The following is a 13,124-nucleotide window of genomic DNA, read 5'->3' as shown; positions in this document are numbered from 1 at the left end:
CATGGGAGACAGTCCAAAGTATATGTGGCCTTGTTTCTTTGCAACGCTTACGTTTTTATTGAAATGCGGTATTTAAATTTCAGAATAGCACAAAACACATATGTAATGAGTAGATGAAAGCATTCATGTAAAAAGCCATTGGATTTGTTAATAAAGATCACTATGACATGGTACAAAATTACTCTTACCTAAAAGAATGAGTTTAGTCCTCTGCAGAGTACTAATTCAAAGACAAATCCTACAAATCGCTGCAGTTGGGTGAATGTATTTCTTTATAGCTTAAGCAGGTGGAGAACATGAATCATTACCTGGGACTAACTTTAAATATCCATAAAATGTTATTAAAAAAAAAAATTCTAGATATCAAGTTGATAGCCACACAATCAAGTCTCATAAAGGCATACACAATAATATAAAATGAATATATAGATATAGAATACGAAAATAGACATGATCCAAAAAGTGTCCATGAACAGAGTCATGACACACATATTTATTACTTTTTATTATGGATGAGCAACATATTTTAACAGAATACCAAGTAAACAAGTTGGCAATTGCATTATTTACAAGGACGACAACATATCAGGTCTATTTTGTGCCATGGACTGCTAAAGCTATAGGTTATTAGCCCAGGTAATCTATTACTGAACTTTACTCTTGAATATGTCATCAAATTTATTCACAGACGCATAGATTAGATTTCTGTGAGATGGCTACAGTGGAAACCTGGATCTTACACTATAGTCGCACTTTTTACTTGGACAATAAGGCTTATTTTGCTCTCCTTTGTCTGGGGGAACTGACTTTTAAATAACCAACAGAAACAATCCTGACATGTGCACCATTACACTCATGATTAATGACCTTATTTTCCTTTACATTCTCCCTATAGTCCATAGCAAGTCTGTAGTCCACAGTAAAATACTTGTTACTTCATTAATTTCTGCTGACTGATTGGATTAATGGCTGCTGATGCTTCTGTGGTGGAGAAAAGTCAAAAGGTCTGCGGTTCTCAGTGTAGCCGTAGAGTTTCCGGAGGGCCACGCGAGCTGCCTCTTCCTCAGCTGCTACAAGTGTCTCTCCTGGACCCTGAGCCAGAAGCTTCTTGTCGCTGAATCAACACACAGATTAAAAAAAAAAAAACACACACACACAAAAAAAGTCAAATGGTCAGATTACACACAAAACATTTTTAACCATCAAGTCTTATGAACTATCTGCGTGTCACTAAAATGTCAAATGTGCAACTTGTGATGTAAATTGATTTTAGGACATGTGAGCTCTGACTCCATCCTTTTTTCCCCCTCCACAGTAAATCTTCATTTGCTGTACTTTGTATAACAGCATCCACAACAGCATGCATACCTGTACAAGCCTACAAAGTATAGCGGCAGGACAGTACTGGCTCCAGCAGACCGGATGAGGCGGGGCTCTGGCAGAGGAATGTTCCTCTTAGTAAGCTCCTCCACCAGTAGTCCCATGGGGTTGACAACTGTCCACATATCAAACAGTTCCTTCCCTATCAGCTGAGTGACCAGGAAATCCTACAGAGAGGGGGGGGGAGGTGCAGGTGGGGGAGAGGAAAAAGAAATATGTCATACTGCCGTACAAATAATATAGCCTACTGATGAAACTAAAGGAGGAACACATGATCCACTGCAGCAAGCCACTTACTCTGAGGAAAAATCCAGTTCGCTCTGCTCCTCTGCTCTCCTGTAGAGTTCCAACCACTGCCATGAATGTAGCATGAAGCACATCATCGGGAACAGGGCATTCTGCACTCATGGTGAGGTCTTCAATGCCGAGATTTCTTGCTACATAAGCCACAACTGCTGAACTGCTGAGGTGCCCTACGATACTCTCCACCCCCTCACTTGGCAGGCTCGGGAAGCTGGCCCTGCACCAGTCGGTCAGGAAGCTTTCAGTGAAAGACGCACCCTTTTTACTCAGCTTAATATTGTCTTTCAAACGAGAGCGGTGGTCTCAGAGTCCATGCCTAACCCCTGCCTCCTCTCTTGCGCCGCCTGCAGGTAACAGGGATTGACAAAGGCTGTTTTCAGTAGCTCTAGGGAGAAGCTCTCGTTGAGGCGGCTGCTGAAAGCCTGTACCTCAGCATGGTAATCCCAGTTAGGCTGTTGAGAGCTATAGGAAAGTCAAACAGAAAATGGTTATTACTTCTGACTGGTGCTGTTGGGGTTATGTAAAAAAACAACAAAATAAAATCTATAATTTGAGCTGACAGATAAAATTCATACTTAATACAAAATTCTTAAATATAAAATTATGCAAAAACAAATTGGAGGCACACATTGGGTCCTAGCAACGCACCTGAGTTGGAAAACTTAACAACACACACGCTGCTTAACAAGTCTGCACTGACAAAGTTTGTAATGTAACTACACTATTGAATCTATATGAAGTCTACTTAATCGGCTTATAGGAACAAACACAATGTCTTATATATCAACTTCAGTGCATGCATGGCCTTGAGACGCTCTCTAGTGAACTCTTGTTAGCTAACGTTAGCCTCACCGTGGTTTCGGTGGTGGAGGTCCTTCGAGCTTTAACTTCTTGGCCATGAGGTATGTGTATGCTTTCATCCATCGCTTTTTCTCTCTAACCTGTGTAAACGATATGCTTCGGCAAACACGCTGGCAGTGAATTCCTAAGATCAGCGCGCCACGATTTAGTATGTAGCCGGACGCCATGTTGACCACTGACAGCGGTGCAACACCTACAGCGGTCCGACACGGAACAAGAAACAATAATATTCGGTCAGCCAGACCGTTCCTACCGTAATGACCAAGCGTTACCATGGAAACAAACGTAAACGATAGCTTAGACAGCAGACTTCAGATTGACATTTACGGGACTATAAATTTTGCAGACTGCTAGAATACATACACAAAATAAGTAGAAAGTATATCTGTTTCTCCTGCTTGTTAACTTAATATATTGTCGGCGTAGTCCACTGCTGAAGTCGAGGAAACGATGGGAGATAAAGTAGCGACAGCGACTCAGATGGAAAGTGGAGATGCCGTCAAAGATGGAGTGGATTCCGTGATAAAGGATGGAGCTGAAGAAAACAAGGACAATAACAAACTTCAAAGCCCACTTCAAGAGAAAAGGGGGAAATATTCAGGGCCACGAATGACCAAGGAATTTCTGAAAGACCTTTGCAAGCAGAACAAACTTTACTTAACACCTTGCCTGAATGACACCTTGTATCTGCATTTCAAAGGTTTCTCCACCATTGAGAACTTAGAGGAGTACACAGGCCTGAAGTGTCTCTGGCTGGAAAGTAATGGCTTTCAACGCATTGAGAACCTGGGTGCCCAGACTGATCTGCGCTGCTTGTTCCTTCAGCAGAACCTCATAAACAAGCTGGAAAACCTTGAACCTCTGAAAAAGCTCTGCACCCTGAATATCTCCAACAACTACATACACACCATACAGCACATCTCCTGCCTCCCCGACCTGAGCACTCTGCAGATTGCCCACAATAAGCTGCAGACTGTGGGGGACATAGAGCATCTGAGCCTATGTCTGGCAATCAGTGTGCTGGACATGTCTCACAATCTGTTATGTGACCCTGAGATCCTCCGTGTTCTTGAGGCCATGCCAGAGCTGCGAGTGCTGAATTAATGGGAAATGAGGTGGTGAAAAAGATCCCAAACTACAGGAAGACCGTGATCGTGCGCCTCAAGCAACTCACCTTCCTCGATGATCGCCCTGTGTTCCTCAAAGACAGGGCATGTGCAGAGGCATGGGCAGTGGGAGGGCTGGAAGCTGAGCGCAAAGAGATGGAGCAATGGGAAAACGAGAGAGGAGAAAGATTCAGGACAGCTTGGATGGTATGGCAAAGATTCGAAGTGAAGCCCAGAAGAGACAGCGTCTCCAAGAGCTACAGGAGAAAGGTGAACTGGCTTTAACTTTTACTAACCTAGTGCACATACACAGAGTAAATGTGGATTTGCATCACTATACACAATAATCTGTTTTTATTTCAGGGGTGGCTGATGCTCCCACTACTCCGGAGACTCCATGTGAGAAAACAACACCCATTTTTGACTGATGGAGGGAAGATCCAAGCCTTTGTGCAGGACAGCCTGGATGCCCATGAAGAGTTCTTGCAGCGTCAGTCAACACAGGGGCATCAGCCAAACAGTGAGCATCCAGATGCAGAACAGCCAGGTCAAAAGTTGCAGAGAGAGCAGTCAGAGAAAAATGACCAGGACAAATCACAGGTAAAGCAGCCTGTCGGAGAGGAGAAAGAAGGGGTGAATCCAGAGCATCCAGCACAAGAGCAAGAAAGTGTTGCAGGAAAGAAAATAGCAGAAGATAAAAAACAAAACCAGTCCCGTCAAATCCAGTTCATGAGAAATGATGCGGAGAGAGAGCCGGCATACATGAGTGAGCAGTTTGACAAGAAACAGCCTTCTCTGGTCAGGGTGACTCCACTTGAAGCAGACAAGGTTGTACGAGCACATGTCCCCGGACCACTGGTTACAGAGCTGGAGGATGCAGAGCAACTGGAAACCATTCACCTTCCACTACATCACTCACTGTGTATTGACGACCTGCCTGATCTGGAGGACGTGGACACAGAAGACTTCACGTCGATGTTCTCTCCTCAGCAAGTGTTCAAACCAAAAGTAGAGGTGGCATCAGGAGGCAACGGTGAGGATGAACCAACTGGGAATCAGAGGGAGGGCATCACCACCTTCAGTCCAGGTACAAATTTACTCTTTTTTATGAGTGGCTGTAACAAATCAACTGGAGTCTCTAACAAGTCTTCATCATTGGTGTATCCAGAGGACGAGAATGCCTGTGAGCCACAGCTTTTTCAACCAGTGAGAAAGTCCAAAACAAACCAAACCTCTTCTCCACCACGCTGCCTGATTGAGGAGCTGGAATGATGCTTTCAAGGTGCTTCAAATTAAATGTCTTAGTGCTGACAGGCAATAGACCAGCTGTGTGAAAAGCCTGCTTTAATTAAAAAAAAAAAAAAAAAAAGTAGTAATATTTTTATCTGTTGAAAATAGTGAAAATTGTTCAGCATATTTGTGTTAAACATTTTAAAGCCAGTTTGTTTATGTTTCTTAATTGTAACACTGTGTGAAAACAGAATAAACCTTACTTCATCAGGTCACGTCTCTTTAATGTTTCCTTAAGTTGCAATAACAGCTTTATACCTTCATATTAGGATAAGAGATGTTAACTTTTTAATAATATATATTATTTTTAATCAACTGTACACTGGCTACACTTCAGTTAGTTTTTAGTGCATCTAAAGAAAAAAAAAAGACAATGAAATTGCGATTAAAATATTAAAACCAGCGTAAATAAAAACTGGAAAGAAAGTTACATTTAATCCAGTGTCAGACACGTGTGAGACATATATTCTTTTTCATATATCAGCAGAATTATAGTGATGTGTGTGCATTTCATTTAATGCATCAATAAAAACACAGGACAAAACATCGTATGTATGGTTTTACTAAATTCCATTACATGTCCAGGTTCAACTCACATATTACTCTGTCCGCAATAAATATTCAGCATGTTACATCTCCACATTACAGCTCCGTTTTCCAATTTTGGTAAACTCTGCTGTACTGTGTCTCTGGATGGGTTCTTTCCACAGCTCTGAGTGACATGAACAAATATTTACAACACGTCATGCTTAGCGTGGAGCGAGAAGATTTGTAATAAAAACAAAACATGAGAAAACACGAGACCGGATGAAATAAGAGTAAAAAAATAAAACTGTACATGTATTAAATAAACTAAATCAAAATATCAGCCCTGTGATCCACAGGCCTTGGGCACATGTGTCACACGGTCTTCTCCTCCTACAGGGACTGAGTGCAGCGCATAGCTAACATTTGACACATTGAATAAGGGGTAGTACGTTCTTCTGTCATGGTGATGGCAGAAACGTAGGCCAGCTCTAACGTCGCAACCACACCCAGGTGTTGACGAGCCAGAAAGCTACAGTGACTGAGTACAGGATCATCTCACGCTTTGCTCTCTCCTTGTTCTCCTCTTCCAAGTGTTGGAGTCTCCGGTTCAACTTGATGAGCTAAAGATGAATAATTTAAGAAGAAAGATCGTCTTAGTCACAGTCAAAGAGGTTCCACCGTTTGCTCTCGAACCATAAGATGGAGATTTTATTAAGAACTGACCTGACGTCGAAGTGTTGTTGCATCGACCACAGTCATGTCATCAGGTCCCCCATCCAGTGAGGCTTCATATGTTGATAGTGTAAGCCTGGAAAAGAGAACAGTCTCTTTGAGAATTACACAGTACAAACAGGGCAGAGGGTATAATTTAGTACATTTTAGATATATATTGCGCAATTTCACAATAGCGACATCATTCAAATAGATGGGTTTTTTTTAATCTACCAGGACCTGATCTTATTTTCTTGACCCAACATGACAATGGTAGGTAGGAAAGGATGAGGAAAATGAGGACAAAAGGATCAGAATGAAGATAGCCAGGCTGAAGTTACCTGGATTCATGCAGGGGGTTGGAGCTTGAGGCCGACCCCCCTCGCAGTGATGGTTTGCTATAAAGGTGGGGAAAGACAGGGTTGGGAGAAGGGAAAAATAAGAGCAACATACACACGGTACAGTGTTGCATACATACATGCACACACACACCTTGCATGTCCTTTTCGCGTAACTATACTTGTTGCGTTTTTCCTGGGAAGCAACAGGCTAATCTTTCTGGGCCTTTTACAAGGTCTTATTTAACACAAGCACTCTTAAATGAGACTGCTTGGTCATTTCTTTATCTGGTTTTCAGAAATCTTTTCCCTGCCAGACATGAGGCTAAGAATGTGGAGGAAAGTTTTGTAAATCACACCTCTGAAGTGGGCAGAGCAGGCAGGCCTTTTTCCCTGCTTTTGCCATATGCCTTCCTCGGGAAGGTGTAAGCTGAAATTTGTGAGTATTTTAAGGTTCTTTCTACGCCGATATAAATTCTGTAAAGTTATTTAATATGCTCTGCACATTGTCAGCTTGTTTAAAATGGTTGACAAGGCCAAGTCCAACTTAAACAAGTGGGTCAGCACAGTCATCTAATCCTTCAATAACTGAAATATGTCTAGCAGTAATGTCAAGGACCAAACCCATTTAAAGGGTAGCAATAGCAAAATGGCTACATTTTGATTAATACACGCTGTATTAATATTGTTAATGAATGTGACAAATAGTCAGTAAGATCATGTCTCATGTAAGCCTACCACACAAACACTCCCAACTTGTCAACACAACTAAGGGCCAAACAACATTTCAGACACAACAGCCCCTTCCCCTAAAAACAGGGTGCAGACGAGCAGAAATCAAAGCAGATTCAATGAGACTTTGCATAAGCAAAGACAGTTGATGCAGTCTGTGTTGCCTTTTTTCCAATTTCTTTTTTTAAAAGCAAATAATGACCAGATGATTGGGAGGTCACCTGCGAGGGTTCTCATCCAAGACCTCCAGGACTTGCTGGTAAGCCCGACGTGTAGTGGACTGGATGAAAGATAGAACACCGTTAGCGCTGTACAGGTTGTGTTCTTCCTCAGTCGTGGTGAGAGAGGGGCAAGGGTGGACAGTGGCCGGGGGAGGAGGGGTCACACTGCTCAGTGCCCACCATAAAGAGCAGCAAATTCAGAGGAAAAGGGAAGAAAAGGACCAAAGAGGAAAGAAAGGAAGGAGAGGGAGAGAAATAAGGAAATCTGGCCTCAACTTTACTAAGTAAAACTCATGTTAGTAATAATAGCTAGAGATTCAATCTGCCTACCACTAACAGCGCTTTACTAACATATAATACACCCAACAAAAAACAGAAACGGAAAAGGCATTGGCAAGACAATTGTTCCAATCCTGCTTAGACTACTCAAGAAAAACCACTGTCTTATTCACTGTTCAAGCCACACTAGAGCTGGTGAGCTTATCAGTAGTACCAGGACAACACATGCAGTTATGATCAGGAAAGTGTTTTCCCCCCCAAATAATTATAAAATTGTTCATATATGGAAGTCCCCATTGGATATTTATAATTTTTCACATGTAGTGTGAAGTAGGCCTACATTAAAATAAGTAAGCTAATCTGTGTGTGCTTGACATCTGAGCAGCTTGTGTGTGTGTTGTTTTGTGTCCTACAGTGTTGCTGAGAGGGGAGTGTGGTCTTCAACTGTGTTTACAAACTAAACAGCAACATCTTTCATCCTTTTTCAGTAGTACTGACATCATTAAATATTTTTAAAATCTGGAAGTGATAAAATCCAAACGGATTAGTGCGTCAAACATTTAAAATCATGGTGTTAATGGATTATTGTCAGCGACAAAAACATCTGGCTTCTGCAGCAACACCGAAAGCACCAAACGTTCTCACAACAAAACAGCTTACAACACCAGCGACCACAGACAACCAGCTACATCACAAAGACGAAGAGACGGAAGAAAACATAGAACCAAAGCAAAGATGTAACATGCAGGCACATGCATTTAGGAGATAAGATGGAGCCGGTACCAAGCTAATGACAGCATGTCCAAGGCCAATACTCACGCTGAATCGTTGCGTAACAGCTGACTGTTATGACGGGCAGCTGCATTCTCACTTGCTGAGCGTTCCCGCCGTAATCGTCCTTGGGGCCGCAACTACAAAAACAATTTATTTGGGTTATGGTTTATAAATTGTTTAAGTCAATTTTATGCAATGTCCTTGGTAATAGGTAATTTGTTGCTTTATCACTTACCACCTCCTCGCTGTCTGGAGCTGCCCGCTGCTCCTCTTCCAGGAAGTCCAAGGGCCGCTCATTGAGGGTCAGGACTCTGGGTGGAGTCTTCAGGGACAGGGTTTCTAGTGGTGTTGACTGGATTAGGTCCAGATCTCTGGGTCTGGGGAACTGGGGTCATTACTGTCTCCTGACAAAGGAAGGTGTGAATTGGAGTCCCGAATGAGAGACTGATGCATTTTATTCTTCACTTATCTTAAACAATGTACTGAGATTTGAATGCTTAAAGCTGGAGTAGATACGCAGCTAGCTTCTGACAGTATCCAACCGAAAATATCCCACCCCGTCCCTTCAGGCCTTCCTTTCAAATCACTTCCCCAAAATGAGTTGACAGGCAGGTAGGCCAGCCAATCATGATTGGATGATTGATACAGTTCTGCGACAGCCACAGATACTAGATGTTTTCCTATTTTGTGTCAGAGCATTTCATATGTTGATTGCTGTTGGGATTTAAAGAGAACTTCAATAAATATAACAAAAATACCTCTAAAGTAAATCATCCAACCCTATCTTTAAGCTGAATAATCACTTCTGTTTTCACATAGTGAACCAATATGCCTCTAGATTTCATTTTCAGTCTTAAATAATTCACATGATACTAATGCTGATCAGTAAAGGGGCCCCTGAAGGGTGTCCAAAGTCCTGAGCCACTGATAGAGAGATATCTAGAATCTCTCAAACAAAGTCATGTAATAGCTAGATTACAGTCAGCAGAGTTTGTGTAATAATATACTGAACACTCCTATAATACTTAATAACAGCACAGAAAACACAGCCCGTACACTGACAGAATGCAGCAAACTAACCTGAAACCACAATTCTCTCTGGGACTTGCATTATGACACTATGGGGGACCTCCTGAAATCCAACATCAGGGTCCTGGTGGGAATGAGGAGCCACTTTGAGCATCTCAGGGATGCGCATCCTCTGACTGATCCCCTCGGTGTAGTCCAGCTCATACTGGATACGGTTCATCTCCGCCATCTCTGCCGTGGGGGAAGGGAATGCTGCTCCGTTCATCTGGCTGTGTGTTTGTTCAGCAACACAGAGTTAATTGTTAGTCACAAAAAAAGGTCACACAGGGCATACAACATGCCAATGAGAGATCTTTGTGGCTTCACACAACTTGTCATGCTGCATACCCACTGGCACATCTTATTAAACTGCAACTACTACACACATATCACACAACAAGAATCTCTTCAAGGATCTCCTCAGAGATAACGTTACTGGTGCATCTGATGAGCTGTAGGCAGTAGTGTGGGATGGAAATTTGCTCTTGACACTATCATATGATGACAACGTCTTCTGACTTTGCAGGCAGACACAAAGGGGGATGTCATGAACTACTCTGGACATTGGCAGGGCATGTATTTTCTTTTACATGAATGCTAACTAATTGCTAATCGCAACAACAATATACAATTGGCTAATACTGTGAAACTAGTGAAACTAACGTTAATACAGAATAGTTACTTGACTGATTTTGAACACGAACAATCACCAATATCTGAAGTAATTTGTAAACTGCAACTGTCTATCTCAATGGTTTAAGTTACTGTCCGGAGATCAGCTAACGTTAGATTTGGTTAGACAGCTAAACAACACATTAGCGCCATTTCAAGCTAGCGCGTTAGTTTCGATATCTTACCGTTTCGTTTCCCGCTAAGGATAGCTACCTCTCCAAAGAACAATATATATATCAAACCCTGAAGGAAATAAAAACGTCTAAATATACTCCGAATGGTACAGTTAAATGTAGGAAATACAGACGATGGTGCTGTCAAGCATCTCCTTGAGTTGATACGAGAGAGGACCACCTCTCTTCTTCCTCAGGACTGTACTCCAAACAGGAAGTGCCAAACCTCAGCAGGAAGTGACGTCGCTTGCACCAAGCGCTGAAGTCAAAAGCAGGAACATTACATCACTGTATTTATTACAATAAACTTTATCATTACATTACATGAGATGCTGATGTTTCATTTTGTCCAAGTTTATATATTTTTTGGTTCGATGTGTAAACAATAAGGGTAACCAATCATTTGAATTTACTCGAATTTATTTATCATAAAGTTCTCAACAGTACTCCTAATTACATGACTCGTATTGTATGTGGTAGATATTCATAATGTATATAGTATTCTAGTTTGTCTGTTACTTATTTATACTATGCATCTGTTTTTTATAGGCTTCTTCATTTTTCAGCTGGGACATTTGAATTTCCTTGTATGGATCAATAAAGTTATTAATCTGAACTAATAGCTATTTAATATAAAATATATATCTTACAGAACGCCATCATATAAATTATGCATGTTAAACATTTATTGATTTATCCTTACAATAAATTCATGTCCTATCCTGTCCTCAGATTTATTTAGTTAGTGTTGTGGTATGTACTGGACTGCATTATACTCAGTGGTGTTTCTTATATTTAATCCAATCTCATTTCCTGCATAAGGAGGATATAACTTTTCAATCAAGGATATATTTATAAGAACCCTTAGGCGAGAATTTCATTTGATACAACTGGACATCACATCATGCATTTATTCAATAAATAGCCAAAAGCATGTCTGGGTGTGTTAATAATATAGGCTAGTAGATGCACAGGTCAATCTCGCGGGGGGTTTTGGGAGGTGGCCCCTTAGTGACTGTGGGTGGTGCGTTTACTAGGAGCCATTCAAAGACTGCGATTGACATGAGACAAGTCTTCCCTCTACTTAACCAGTACCGGGGAAAGCAGCTCTGGCTTCGGGAAATATAAATGCAAGACGAACATCAACGTTTGAGTCATGTCTTAAGGCGGACTTCCATAAATGTCAGGATGCTCTTCATTTGATGGACACAGAGGCTGCGCCGATTGAGTACTTGTCTCCGTGTCTGTAACCGACTGAAATTATGTTGCCAGATATTTTGTGTGTGATATTATTCAGCACCATGCACATCGCATCATCTCTGGAGCTGCATCTTGACATGTAAGTGACGCTTTATACGTTTCCACTGTTTTTAATTTGCACTTTGCCTGGATTTTACTAACTTATTAGGTGAATGAGAATGTTTTACGTTTACATGGTTTTAAATTAGAATGTAATTAGGCCTACACACTTGTGCCAGAGCCTACATAAAAAGAAGTTTATTTGTCAAAGCCAAGTTTGACAAATAGTTTAACTTTTGCTTTTGTCTGTAATTCTGTTACTTTGTAGTTTTTTCTGTTCAGTGCCCACTAGGCGTCGCTCTTTCAGGTCCCATACAAGAATTGATGGGGTTTACAGCACTGCTGTAATGTGCTTCTGCATAATAGCTTCCAATGGAATGTGATTTTTTTTGTGTGTAGTACTCTACCAGAGGTTTCCAAATTTAAATAGACTGTGCTGGGCATGATTGAAGGAATCGTTTTAATTACCGGAGAAGGCGAATACTTCCTCTAATTAACTTCAGGCTACTCTGTATTGAAGCCAGATGGTTTGTGGAGGACACCTCTGGATAGTTAGGGATACCTGCACTGACAACACAGACAGATGCAGAGTACAAACCTCTGTGCTGCGTAGGGAACATACACGTCAGTGAATGCATGCACGCACATGAATATGCAAACAATGAATGAAGAAAAAAAACAATTTCCTGTTGAATTTAATTGGTTGTTTATTGCCTGCTGTAGGCAGTGTCCAAACCATAGATTGTGTTTTTCCTGGACCTTAAGTGTAAACTGGACCTTAAGCATATTGCTCCACACAGGAAGCTGTAAAATTGTTTAACAATGTGTGTGATGATGCTGATGCTTATGCAACTGAACATGTGGAAATTCATGTCTGCTGGAATACATTGGCACTGCAACAGACTTAGGCCACCATCAGGAGTTCTGTAGCTTCCCTCTCTACTCACTCAACAATAAAAAACGTTGCCTACTCACATGCTGGTCTTGAACGTCATATAATATAATAATATATAATAAGTTTTTATTTACATGTACTTCAGATTTTTTTTTCAGCAATTTTTTTGATTGCATCTTGTCTCCTTCTCGGTTTTGTGTGATTTCCATGTACAGGCCAAATGTTTGTGCTGACCAGGAGATGTCCATGTTGGGGGTCCGTCAGCCTTGTGTGCAAGCTTTTACCCGGATGGTTAAGGTGTGGAAACAGGGCTGTACCAGCCACAGATGGTGTATGGGCTACGAGAGAAGGTAAGAGCAAAAATTCTTCCACAGCACACACAACACTGTATTACTGACCATTACTATTCCATGAAGACATCATTCACAAGTACAGCTGCCGTAGGTTAAGTCATGATGAAGTGTTTTATACATTGACCCACTGCAAGTGTTTCA

The 13,124-nt window shown here is 41.4% G+C and overlaps 4 protein-coding genes across 6 annotated transcripts in view; 2 read left to right on the top strand and 2 right to left on the bottom strand.

The window, feature by feature from the left end:
• Positions 1–449: 449 nt before the first annotated feature.
• Positions 450–2,741, bottom strand: mrpl44 (mitochondrial ribosomal protein L44). The gene is given in 5 exon segments (XM_038693727.1): positions 450–1,114; positions 1,369–1,547; positions 1,678–1,973; positions 1,976–2,145; positions 2,536–2,741. Coding segments are annotated over 5 exon segments (996 nt in total). The 5' UTR covers positions 2,712–2,741; the 3' UTR covers positions 450–939.
• A 768-nt stretch (positions 2,742–3,509) lies between these two features.
• dnaaf1 (dynein axonemal assembly factor 1) lies at positions 3,510–5,147 on the top strand. 2 transcript variants are annotated; one of them, XM_038693725.1, is made up of 3 exons: positions 3,510–3,920; positions 4,014–4,737; positions 4,819–5,147. In XM_038693725.1, exons 1-3 carry the CDS (start codon positions 3,648–3,650, stop codon positions 4,920–4,922), a joined length of 1,101 nt encoding a protein of 366 aa, XP_038549653.1. In that variant the 5' UTR covers positions 3,510–3,647; the 3' UTR covers positions 4,923–5,147. The 2 variants fall into 2 exon arrangements, with proteins under 2 accessions (XP_038549653.1, XP_038549652.1); XM_038693724.1 differs by having other exon boundaries at positions 4,014–5,147.
• A 339-nt stretch (positions 5,148–5,486) lies between these two features.
• mffa (mitochondrial fission factor a) lies at positions 5,487–10,654 on the bottom strand. The gene is given in 9 exon segments (XM_038693728.1): positions 5,487–6,088; positions 6,192–6,276; positions 6,521–6,577; positions 7,471–7,635; positions 8,569–8,660; positions 8,759–8,913; positions 8,916–8,927; positions 9,604–9,821; positions 10,449–10,654. Coding segments are annotated over 8 exon segments (912 nt in total). The 5' UTR covers positions 9,818–9,821; positions 10,449–10,654; the 3' UTR covers positions 5,487–5,956.
• An 854-nt stretch (positions 10,655–11,508) lies between these two features.
• megf6 (multiple EGF like domains 6) overlaps positions 11,509–13,124 on the top strand; it is a 58,173-nt gene continuing 56,557 nt past the window's right edge. For both annotated transcript variants that reach the window (XM_038693903.1, XM_038693902.1), the window contains exons 1-2: positions 11,509–11,775; positions 12,846–12,980. In XM_038693903.1, coding sequence (XP_038549831.1) covers positions 11,699–11,775; positions 12,846–12,980 — 212 coding nt within the window. In that variant the 5' untranslated portion in view covers positions 11,509–11,698. The remainder of the gene's footprint in view (positions 11,776–12,845; positions 12,981–13,124) is intronic.

Source organism: Micropterus salmoides, unplaced genomic scaffold (assembly GCF_014851395.1).
Source record: "Micropterus salmoides isolate LMB-PRFRI ecotype aquatic unplaced genomic scaffold, ASM1485139v1 Ms_hic_scaffold_3, whole genome shotgun sequence".
Classification (NCBI taxonomy): Eukaryota; Metazoa; Chordata; class Actinopteri; order Centrarchiformes; family Centrarchidae; genus Micropterus; species Micropterus salmoides.
This window is presented reverse-complemented; position numbering and strand designations above follow the sequence as displayed.

Coding starts and splice junctions, on each gene's coding strand:
- dnaaf1 (XM_038693724.1), top strand. CDS start 3,648: ATGGGAAATGAGGTGGTGAAAAAGATCCCAAACTACAGGAAGACCGTG. Junction 3,921..4,013: donor CCAAGAGCTACAGGAGAAAG/GTGAACTGGCTT, acceptor TTTTTATTTCAG/GGGTGGCTGATGCTCCCACT.